General features: G+C 42.2%; 1 protein-coding gene across 5 annotated transcripts in view; it reads left to right on the top strand.

The window, feature by feature from the left end:
* The window catches only part of PTPRF (protein tyrosine phosphatase receptor type F), a 589418-nt gene that overhangs the window by 524453 nt on the left and 52492 nt on the right, over positions 1-12473 (top strand). For 4 of the 5 annotated variants that reach the window (XM_063140104.1, XM_063140096.1, XM_063140089.1 and 1 more), the window contains exons 14-15: positions 5150-5176; positions 9114-9231. In XM_063140104.1, coding sequence (XP_062996174.1) covers positions 5150-5176; positions 9114-9231 — 145 coding nt within the window. The remainder of the gene's footprint in view (positions 1-5149; positions 5177-9113; positions 9232-12473) is intronic. The other variant, XM_063140111.1, reaches the window with a different exon arrangement.

The following is a 12473-nucleotide window of genomic DNA, read 5'->3' as shown; positions in this document are numbered from 1 at the left end:
TAGCAGAGAAATGTTTTTATCTGCAGGTGACTGTTTCATAAATTCAAACATTTAGCCAGACCAGATTTCAGAGAGATGCTCCTGCAGTAGAGGTCCCTCTGATCCAGGAAGAGATTATTAGAGCAAGCTGAAGATGTCAGTGTAGCTATTTCTTTAAAAATGGTGAAGATTGAATATGTGCCACTATTGTGCTGGCCTGCTTCACATATTACTGCCCTGTCCCTTTAGAAAATAGTCTTGTAATTCTGGAGCGGTCCTGCAATTCTGGACATTTTTACTCATTTGCATAACCTGCTTATTTCCTTAATTTGTTTACTGATAATTGATTTCAATACACATAGTATATCAGTGTTTTGATATTATTGTTATCATTATCGTAACTTCATCTTTTGGAAAATATTCAAAGCAACTTACAAAAAAGCCACAGTAAAATAACATAAAAATACATTTTTAAAAATATACACAAAATACTAAAAATAGTGGTAAAAACAGCAGTGGAAAAGCAGCAGTCCACATCATCTTTAAAAGAAAATGATTATTTATTTAAAAAGCATTTATATCTCACCTTTCAGCTCCACCCAAGGCCCATATGCTGGCTTACAACCATAAATAAATAATAAACTAAATAATAAAGCAGAGTATACAACAGCAGGGGAAAAATTCAAATCAAACTAAAAGCTTGATGAAGCAAGACAATTCTTCACAATAAAGTCAGTCAAGCCTCTTGAGGAAAAGAGTTCTGCAACTTGGGTGCCACAATCAATAAGGCCCTGTCCTGTGTCCCAGTCATTTTGACTTCCCATGGCAGTAGGATGAGGAGCAAGGCCCCAGTTCTTCATTGCAGTGGGCAAGCAGTACCATGTGGAAGTAGGTGGTCCTTCATTATTTTTAATTATTCATTTACTTATTCATTTTATTTGATATATCCTGGTCCTGATCAATTTAGGACCTTATAGGTAAAAAGCAGCACTTTGAATGGGGCCCAGAAACAAACTGGAAGCTAGGTCAGATTAAACAAAACAGGAGTAATACACTCCGAAAAGTAGATCCCAGATAGTACTCACTACTGAATTTTACACCAGTTGAGGTTTCTGAACACTCTTTGAAGACAGCCCATATAGAGTGCATTGCAGTAACCAAGACATGTCTGACAATAGCCCAACCTGCTTTTTCCAGGAAAGACAAATCTGCCAAAGTGTGCAAAGGCACTTCTGCCATCAGACAATCTAGGAGCACATCCAGACTGTGACCCTGTTCTTAGAAGTTTCTTTCCCCTTTCCTTTTGTGTCATTTTGGTGGTGGTGGTGGTGGTGGTGGTGGGAATTAGCCCTCTGTCTTTTTGTGTCTGTCCTTGTTAAGATGCCATTTTCTGCCACTAAGCTTCTCTTAATCCAATTCCAACTTGGCTCTAATTTACGTAGCACATCAATAGTCTAGAGGACACTTTCAGTCCCAAGATGGCCATGGACCCAGCACAGAGTCACAGCAAGGAGATGAATATTACTGGTGAGGAAATGGCATGCTTTAAATAGCTACATTTTCAATTGTAGGAGAATGAATGAGAGATAGGTTTATAAAAACCAGCCCTGTAAAAGCACCACCACTTTGGTGCAGCATTTCAGTCAAATCACTGCTTACATTCCAAGTATGAATCTGAGCTAGAAACACTGTCCTACTGGATAAGAATTGTGAAGATGATGACCCAGAATCAATTCCTGCGTTGTTTAATCCAGGAATTGAGGAGATGACCAGAGTTCACAAGCCACAGTCATTGTTTCTGCTTTCAATTAACAGCCCAGTGATGCTTTCAATTAACAGCCCAGTGATGTTTTGTGACATGCAAACCCTGAAACCATAAACCACCCAGCGTTAACCCTACTACAAACCATGGGGAATTCTTGGGTTAATTCTAGGTTATTTAATCCATAAACAATCCAGAATTCCAGGTTCACCTGTCACAAAACAAATCAGGAACTGGGCGTTTCTGGGTTGTTAGTTGAAAGTGGAAACGACGAGCACACTCGTCGTTTTGTTTGTCCCAGGCAATTCCCAGGTTAGATGAACAAACCAGGAATTGCTGTTGTGATATACAAACCAGGTTAATGAAGTACTGATGTACTGTGAGCACTTATAAGACACAAGCTTTTTCCAACCTGGTGCCTTCCAGTTATGCCCACCAATGGCTATGCTGGCAGGGAACTGCAGTACAGGGCACCCAGTTAGTTTGGGTTGTGTTATTTGGTTGTGTTAACAGATATTTGGTATTGGTTGTGTTAATAACACAAACCTATGACAAAACTATGAACAGGAATACAAACTATTGTATTGAATTCCTGAATTGAATTGTATCCAATACAAAACTTTTGTATTGCAATATTTATATTCTTGTTCATTAGGATTTCAGAAACATTAGTAAGTGGTATAGTTCTGCCTGTTATGGCACTTCAGGCAATTCAAGGAGTTAAGCAAGATGATGAGAAGAGATCAGGAAGGGGTACCATCCAACTCTTGTGCAAAAGGACTTATTTCATTGCTACTATAGGACCTGGCCTGTACTGCAAAATAGCTTTTAATGTGGTTCATAAGGACAATTCCACCACAGAGCACGAGAGGCGACGCCTTGTGCCGTATTCATACATAGCATCACAGAGCCCTTGGTGAACATCAGGTAGCAGGGAGAGCAGATATTATGTGTCATAGATAAGGCACAGAGAGAATGGGCATAGACATTGGGTGTAGAACCTAAGCCATTGGATTCGGCTACCATGATGGCATCTGTATAAAATAGCTGGTTTGTATTAAAATGGGTAGTCATAATGTGGGGGATTTTATTTTCCAATTTCCCTCTGAGATACCTAGGGCAGGGAGAATCAGGCTGCTGAGCTGAATATGGCTTCCTTTGACCTTACCGATTCACAGCTAGAGGCAGGTCAAAATAAAGGGTCACATCAGCAATAATAGACATGACCCGTTGCTTCTCAGCCATTGTCTTACCCTGGGGATTGAAGATACAACTGTGTGGAGTGTAATGGACATGCTGCTACCACATAACAGGCTCCACAAGCCATGCTTGCGCACTTCCTTCCTCAGAGGAAAAATGGCTATGTTGGCACTGGCACAGTTCCATGGAGGAAGCTAGATGAGTGAAGCAGGTGCCCTTACACAACTGTGGCAGTTTTGAGTGGGCCAATGTAATCCTTCCCGGGGAAAAGCTTAGTGGCATGCGGGAAACATCAGCAAAATCATGTACAGAACAATTTCATACAAACCTCTCTGCACATGGGACAAGGCCTGTACTGTTACATTTTCCATCAGCTACCGCACTGCCAGGGTAACCTATGAAATAGGCCTTAATCAAGGCTATGCTCTGCACTCCAATTCTAATTCTGTGTCCAAAAAAAAAAGCTGAATTCTTCAAGGTGCTTCTTGCACCAAGCAATCTTTCTGATTTCTGAGATTTTTACTGACCACGTTTTAATTCTATCTTCACAGCCGTAAGAACGAAAAACTTGATTTTTAAAATAATGAAAGCTTGAGTTGCTCAGAAGGTAGAAATCTATTTCTAGAGCTACATTCTGCACTATTTCTTCAGATCAAATGCATACAGCCCTGAACTTCATCTACTGCATGATTACTTGGAATTTAAACATTACTGGTGCCCCAATGCCACACCCAGTACCTGTCCTTCCTTCCCATTCCCATTCCTTTACTAAATCTCCTTCCTCCCTTCAACATTTCCCATAGCTGTTGGTTAAGCATTTGAAAAGCATTGTTTGTATGTCTTTAAAAACAAGCATTCATAAAAAATAAAAAAAGCAAACACACATTTTAAAAATGCTATTATTGCAAATGAAAATGGATAATGATAAGCACATTTTGCTGACCTGGAGGAATCAGGATGAAAAAAATGTGTACCAAAGTAGGGCTTTGGAAAATACAGATCTTCTGGGGCCAGCTTGATTACTTCTGTGGGAAACTGTGCTCCTGTGGCAGCTCCAGGTATTCCCTCCATCAAACACAATCTGCAACAGCCCTTGCTGCCAAAAGCTCACTTGCTTTGGAGAGTGAGCTTCTGAGTTTTGCTGGTAGTAAAAAAAAATCCATGTCTTTGTTAGACCTTCATTTACGACAAAGCAAATTGCAGCAAAGTGACCATAGAGCCAGACTGTTAGGAGTAAGAAGCCATTGGCCTGTCATGGGTGGGGTGGGTGTGAATCCTCACAAGTCTTTTCTAAGAACACGGGCATGTTTCTTTGGAAGGCAAAGAGGTGAGTGAATGCTGTGTACCACAAATCTGCTTGTATTGTAACAGGCGTTTTAGGTAAATGCATTCTTAGCAGGAATTTCACTAACTCTGCTAATGCAACAGACATAGAAATTGATTAGGGTGATGAGCAAGCTGTTTCTCCGGCTGGTTCCTAAGGAAGATTATCTTGACACACATGCAGCTTTTGCTTGTTTTGACCACTGAAGGATACAGGAGCCTGAGAATTCTGGTGGGGAAGTCTCAGCTAGGGTGGAAGTGGGGGCTATTCCCCTGAAGGTCATTTTTCCTGCTTCAGTTTGGGCTCAGCCACAGCACATCATGACGGCATTCCTATGTCCTCTTTCCACTAGGATCATATGGGTTTCCTACTGCAGGGACACAGCATATTATCTTCTTTGCATGAGTTTCTTCCTGTTCGTCGCTTTATTGTTAGCAGCAGCAAGACGCTCTTTCAAAAGCTGGCATCCAGAACTGGTCTAGGCAAACCACTAGGCAAACCCTAACACATTCCTTGAGCAACCTGGTACAGGTACAGCTGATCTGATGCATGTTTACTTGGAAGTAAGTCCAATTGTGTTCAATTGGGCTTGCCTCCAGGTAAGTACCCATACTGTTTCAGCCTTTGCTAACTTACAGAGGGTAGTTCTTTTATCTGGTTTTGTGGGAGGTTGGTGGGAGGAGATGGAGAAAGAAAACTGGGTGCGAAGGTAACAATGCTTTGTGTGACTGTTCTGAGAGATGCTTCTGGAAGAAAGCAGTACATCCATTTTGATCCAGCTGGTACTAAATCTTTTGTGTGCATGTGTTAATAATCCACAGCGTTCTCATCATCATTCCCTTACTCTGTCTCCATTTTCTTTCCTCCTTCCTGTCCCCCGTCAGTTGAGGGTTAAGGACTCTGTTGACCACGTAAGTACCATTTGTGAGTGTGTTTGTTTGGATCAGATGGGTCTGAGGATCATCTTGTGAAATCTGTGTGCATAGTGCTGTCAAAACATCCCCGTCAATCCTCAAATGGTTCTGGGGAGTTGCTCTGTGGAGCTTCCACCAGCCGCAAATCCTGAGCAAATTGGCATTTAGATTGCTGCTAAATGCAGAAAAGCAATTGACATTTTCCATAATCTTTATTTCCAGCTTGTTGCGATGCAATTTCAGGCAGATGCGGGGGGAGCAGCCCACTCTCTACAGTCCTTGGCCCAGCTCGTTACATGGCAGAGTCAGATCTATAATCTTTAAACCTCATTGATCCCAGTCATGAAAAATACCCTGCTCTCTCAGCTGTGACCTTTGGTTGAAACAGAGGCTGTAATAAGAAAACAATCACATTCAAACAGTTAAATTCAATTTTTCCAAGTAATTTTGAAATATAAATTTGGAGGAACAAGCTTGAAAATAACCTTTGGAGAGTGAGACAGAGAGAGAGAGAGAGAGATTCAATTACGTACCCTGCTGTGGCTACTCCTCCCTCTTAGGCAGAAGGACTTTCCCAGAAGGGGTTTGCAGCGACAGCCCTATGTCTGCTTGGTCTGGTACCTCTCTCCTTTCCCCAGTCCACCTTCTTTCCTCCTCCCTCCCTCCCTCCCCCTCCCTTGCTTTGTCCCAGTGGCATGCTCTTCCTTAGGTGAGATTTTCATCCTGTGTGGATTGGTGATGAGTACATCTTTTGGGGATGTTCATAGCCTGTGGTGTTGTGTGTTTGAGTATCTCCCTCCATATCAATTTATTGTCATTGACTGATTTCGCTCGCTCACACAAACTTCAGTGGGGAAAGGGGAGTCTTACTTGTACTCTGATTTTGGTGTCATTCTGATTGGTGTTTATTAATCGGGTTTGTTAATTTGGGTTTGCCAACGAAAATAATGAAAGAATAATTTGGGTTCAAGTGTGGGTGAATACAGTATCTTACTTGGGTTACCAAACAGGTAGCTAATTCACAGTTCTAGTTTTAATGAAGCGATTGGGGAAATGTTAACGATTCTATGACAACTGAAGAAAGAACCCTGACAACTCAAGGAGGAGATTCTGCTCTATTCATCCATCATTGCACAGACTTCTGATTTATATCACATTTGGATTTCTATGCTTGAATGGTCATTCCCACCAGCAAGTTTCTTGTTGCATAGGATTAATAGTTGACATTCTGATGGAAAGCCTTTCTCCAGATTCCTGTGCTAGAATCCAAACTTTCCAATAGAATGGAGGTTTGTGAGACCTGGGCATGTCTAGACGGGGCGATATCCTAGGGATTGACCCGGGATCGTCCCTGTATCCACATGACGTACAGGGGATCCCGGGAACAGGGAGGGATGATCCCTCCCTTTCCCTGGAATATTGCCCTACCCTTTAATCCCAACTTTTCCCATGGTCTTGGGATGATCCCGAGACCGCAGGAAGTGTGTCTGGCTGTCCCAATTTCGTCCCGGCTCCTCATGAGTAACTACGAGGAGCTGGGAACCGGGCACGGGGCATGGAGCTCCTCGCCCATGGGCGGGGGGAGCGGGAGATTTTTTAAAAACCACTCAATTTTGCAATAATGCGCTCCTGCACTCTATTTCGATTTAAAAAGTGGTGGGCATGACACCCTCTTCCTCCCGGGATGTCGCATGCTGCGTGTAGATACCCTGGGACAATCCTGGAAGCAGGTAAGTCCGGGATCGTCCCGCCTCCCTCCCTCTACACTGTATGGTGTAGACATGCCCCTAGAGTACGCTTTAGGGGAGGTAACTCACAGTTGGCTTTCCAATGGCCATAGGCTACAAGGCCAACCTCACCCATCAAATGCTCTGTCTTGCCCCTGCTGGTGTCTGTAGCTTTCACAGCTGTGGACCTACTATTGAGGAAGCAAAATTGACCCCTCTTGTCCTTTGGTCTTTGTTTTCTATAGAGTCCTCTGTCTGTCCTCTGTTATTCTTACAGTATGTTCCCTGTTTTCTGTGGTGTGAGTAATTCCTTTTTTTAAGGAAGAAGTCTCTTTTGAATTACCTTGGCTGATGAGCCTGTTATGGCAAGTGGTCCCCCTTGGCACAACTGTTTTGCTGCCCATCCCAGTGCCTTGTGTTGGCAAGACTGAAATTAGTTGCAGACCTCTGTTCTGTTATACTGCAGCATACCCTTCTTGTTAACGCTGATGAAAGTGCTGCTACTTTCTTGTTATTGGGGTCACATCAGATTCCTGACCAGTGCTTGTTGTCTTTTGTTTATGTATTTATGGCTATGTGGCAGCACTGTGAACCAGGCAGACTGTTTGTTTCATGCAGTCCTCTCTGCCAGGCATTGCAAAAAAAATGTGCTTGTTTATGGCCTTTTGATTTGAAGAACCTGTTACATTTTGATCGCGCTTTTCAGATTGAAATTTTCTCCCATAAGTGGTTCACATTAATTAAAATTCAGTACAGAATGCTTCCAGAAGGCAATGTATGTAAGTGAAAATATGACACAGACTCTTCCTGGGCTCAGGCTGACAAACTAAAAGACATTATGCCTTTTACCAGCTTTGCCTGGTTTGCCAGCCACGGCCTCTGGGACAGCTTGGCCATGGTGGTACAGGCATTAGTAACCTCAAGATTGGATGACTGCAATGCGCTCTGTGTGGGGCTACCCTTAAAGTGGCTCTGGAAGCTGGAGCTAGTGCAAAATTCTGCAGACTAGTTGTTGTCCAGTGCAGCCCTTTTCCAGCATGTAACTCCTTTGCTGAAGGACTGCACTGGCTGCCTATTCACTACCAGGCCAGGTGTAAGGTTCTTGTACTAGTGTACAAAGCACTAAACAACTTGGGACCAGGATATCTGAGAGAGTGTCTCTTCCTATCAACTTTCCCAGTTACTGAGGTCATCTGAGGTCATGCTCCTGGTGGTTCCACATAGACCTATCGTCCGATTGGAATCCACCAGGGGAAGAGCCTTCAGTGTGGTGGTCCCCTCCTATGGAATTCCCTGCCTCTGGAAGTCAGGCAGGTGCCAACTTTGTATTCTTTTCGGTGCCTCCTGAAAACATTGTTGTTCCAGGAAGCCTTTCCGTAATGACCAGCCATGGTTTATTTTGCACTTTATTTCTTTTAAAAATGTACTTTTGTGTTTTTATTGTTTTTATTTTATTTTGTCCACCACTCTGAAATTCTGAATGGGGAGCAGTATATATTGTAAATAAAATAAAATAAATAAATAAATAAAACGTGCAGGAGAAGGGGAATAGAGAGAAAAGGAAGAGGTGGAGAACATTTTGACAGTTTCCAAACAAAGAGATTTGTTGTTAATCAGCCACTTGGGGGCAGTGTGCACCATCTCCATCCCCTTGCTAGTGTGCTTTTTGGGATGGAGATGATGCATCTGCTCAGTAACTCTTGTCCTCAGACTGGTGACAAGTTGCATTGTGGTAGAATTAGGTAAAGTTGTTTGTCCTGTCCTGGTTTAAATTGCTGTGTTAGGTTGGTTCCATGTTTGTTGCAGTTGGGGGCAGAAGGGGGGGCAGTAGTCTGTAATAGTATGCTAGACAATTCGTTTAGGATTCAGAGTACCATCATCACATTGCAGTGGCAGTGAAATTGTGGAATTCCACAAGCTGTTCTAGAAATACTATTACTGTTTTCACCTTTATCCACATTAGAAGAAGGTTATTTGTATTTGTTTGTGTGATTTAAGGAAAAATAGTACTTTCTGCTCAGTTGATGGGCACACAACTGTTAAAGATGGAAGGCCTTGGATCCAAACTAAACTGGTTACCTCTTTGTGTGATTTGAAACTGAATGATTCTATCACAAATACCTGAGAGATGTGAGTGTTCCTGTACTCATTCCTTCAGTATCTTGTGTGATATACCTAAACAGCTAAAGATCTCCTGTTTCCCATAGGAAGCCATCATAGGAGGCCTTTTACCTGAAACTACTTATTCTATCAGCATTGCAGCCTATACCACTAAAGGAGACGGGGCCCGCAGCAAGGCCAAGGTGATTACAACAACTGAAGCAGGTGAGCCAATTGTACTACAATTCATCCTTTATGGACAAGTCTGTTTTAATGTTTGATCTCCCAATCATTGATGCAGCTGGAGGATTATGGACTGGCAGAAATTTTAATCTTTAGAGGAGTCAGGAAGAGGAAAAGGATCTACATCTTTGACATTCCCTGGTTTGCAGACTGTCTGCAGGTAGATTGCACCATAAAAGAATGGAAACTCTTCTTCTCTCTAAGGGCCACTTCACACCAGATAGAGATGATTTCTGTGTCTGACAGCAACAAGCTAGATGCCTCTGGAGAGTCGCAAGCAATGCAGGAAAGCAATGGTCATTGCCTGTTCATTATCCCAAGCATCTGGTATTCAGAGCTATACCTCTCCTACACATAAAAGTTCCATGTAGCTATCATGGGTAATAGTTGTAGGCAGATCTATCTGCTATGAATTGTGAAAATACTGTTTTGAAAAGCATCTAAGCTATTGACCATTACTACATCTTATGCTAATGCATTCCATACGTTAATGATGGGTTTGTTTGTTTTTTGTGTTTTTTTTTTGTCTTCCTTATCCTGCTTCCAATCCTAATATTAGTCCTGGTATTATGAGGGGGAGAGAGAGAGATTTGCCTATCCATTTGCAATCACATTTTGATAAATATGTATTTTTGTAGCTAGAGACTATATTTATGCAAAAAAAATTGTAATGGGTGAATGTAATGCCTGGAACACAACGTTCTCTTCTCATTCTTGTTCCTCGACATCTTCATGATACTACAAAGGCCCTGTTTGGAGGGTGTCAAAGGTGTGAAGTTGCATGTGTATGGATTATAGAACATCCGTGTTGAAATCTGAACGGAAGGATGATACGTTGACCTCTATTGGTCCAAACACTTCCCTAAAAAAAAAAGGCAGCAAAGACTTTCATCCAAAGTCTTTTGGACCCCATAGACACACAGAGATTCACAGTGGTCAGTGTGAAAAGCAGAGGTACTACATAGAACTGCCTAGCCCACTCAGGATTTGGAGTTGCAATCTTACCTTATTTCAGTCTGCCTAATGGGACAATGAAGAGCTTTTGTCGGACAAAACACACCCTGTGAGGATGCTATGATAATGACGCAGCACGTGACCAGCACACACGAGGTGGGGGGAAAGGCTATGATGGCTTATTTTCCTTTCCTGATCATGTGAACCTGGCCAGTGTGGTAATGAAGCAGCATCCTGCTGGCTCCAGACAGTGTGCAGGTTTGGACTTTGTGTGGGCAGTAGTTTCATCTAAAGTCTTTTGCCTCCAGGGTTTATATGTGCAGACACACAGTCTGCATATATAAACCCTGGTGACCAAAAGACTTTGGATGAAACCACTGCCCACCTCTCCCCTGGGATTAGCCAAATTCCATTTTGATTGAGTTTACAAAGTCCAGTCTTCCAGAAGATCAATCAGTATGGTATCTCCACAAATGTTAATGACCTGGCAGAGACCTAGGCCAGGTGTTGGAGGATGGTGTTGATTTGGGCTCTTCGGAGACTTGTTCTCACATGAAAATTACTGGCTCAACCTAGTCCTTGTCTCTTATCTACTAACTGGGCCTGCCACCAGTCTAAGTGAATTCCAAATTAGACCCTGGCACAGGGTTATATAATCTTTCCATAAGAACTTGTTTCTAATGATTACATTTCTCTGCTGCCTGCACTGCTGATATCAGAATAACACTCTGTGTTCCTGCTCTTGTCAGCATCTCCCGTTCTTATTCTGTGTTATGATACCTTCTCTGTTTATCCTGCCACCACTTCCCAACCAAACAAGTAAAATACGCTAAACATTCCATTTACTATGGTCTTGATACTGTGCACCGATTAGCAGCCTAGCTACTGCATTTTACACCAATCGAAGCTTCAGCGGTAGACCCATGTAGCTCACATTGCAATAGTGATGTTAAAAGTGATGTTTGCAATAGTTTAAATGTGATACTTTTATGGCACTCACACAACAGCTTCATCACAAATTAGCCCATATTCGGAATATGAGGTTGCTATTGAGAATTGGTTCTGGGTGCCACAATTCAGCACAGACTAATGGTTATCTTTGCACTGTGCTGATATTTGAATAGTTTTGCTGTTGATGGATTTACACGTCAATCTCACCTGATTGGGGGGTGGGGGAAGGATGTGTGTCTGTTGTGGGTGGAACTGAGATATGAAACCATCCATTTTATACAGCAGGTGTTAAGCTTTGAAGGGAGCAGCCCTTAATTTGTGCCACAGATATAAGATGTGGAATCCTGTTGATGCTGTGCCATCACATCAACATTCCTAGCAGGAACCAGTTCATCAGCTCAAACACAGCACATTTTGATTGCAAACAGCATGCCACGCTCTCTCAACTGCTCACACAGGTGGTGAAATTATAACAATTGCTATGAAAATTGCCTACATCAAACTAGCAGAGATTCCGAATCTGAGCCTGGGCATCTCTGCAGCATCTTAGGTTAGCACCCAGAATTCTTTATCTTAAGGCAATACTTTCCTCTTTCTTCACCACACTGCTCAAGTCTGCTTTGTTTGCACCCCCTTCTGCAAATGCCAGAGTTCAGGGAGTGATTGAATAGACGCACTGCGATTTGAGAGACAGATATGAGTAGGTTTCGAAGGCAGTGTCCAACCATTGCAGTGTTGGAAATTGCTACATTTTGATTAATTCATACTGTAGAAATAAGGGATTCATAGCTGCTTATTGTTTAAATAATTTGCCTCCTTCTGAATTTCGGTCCCTGACCTATTGCAGCAGTCTTTGCAAATTCTGTATTTCTGCAGTCACAGAAGTTTTCACAAAATATGGCATTTGACAGAATTCCTGCAGAACCTTGCCAAGAGAAACACACTGTCATTCACCACTAAGTAGAACTATGTCCTTTGTCTTCATCTTATGTTACTCCTTATGCTTTACAATCTTAAAGCTTCCACCACAGGATTTTTAACAAAATAAATTAAATTACATGAACAAATAAGGTAAGTTCTCCAGACAAAATTCCATTAAGCATATTTGTGTAGCCAAGCTGTACAGAATTTGTCTTTTCCAGTATGGCTTTTGGAGGTTTAATTATATAATGTAAGAACCTGGAAAGTAAAGGCTAAACTACATGTTCAGAAATAAAATATAATACAGTTCTTCCTGGACTTAACCACTTCAAACTGAAAGTTGTGACTTGCATTTTGGGATGTTGCCTGTGCAAAAAAAAATCCCTTCCTGTGGAAAC

This window comes from Elgaria multicarinata, chromosome 1 (assembly GCF_023053635.1).
Source record: "Elgaria multicarinata webbii isolate HBS135686 ecotype San Diego chromosome 1, rElgMul1.1.pri, whole genome shotgun sequence".
Lineage (NCBI taxonomy): Eukaryota > Metazoa > Chordata > Lepidosauria > Squamata > Anguidae > Elgaria > Elgaria multicarinata.
This window is presented reverse-complemented; position numbering and strand designations above follow the sequence as displayed.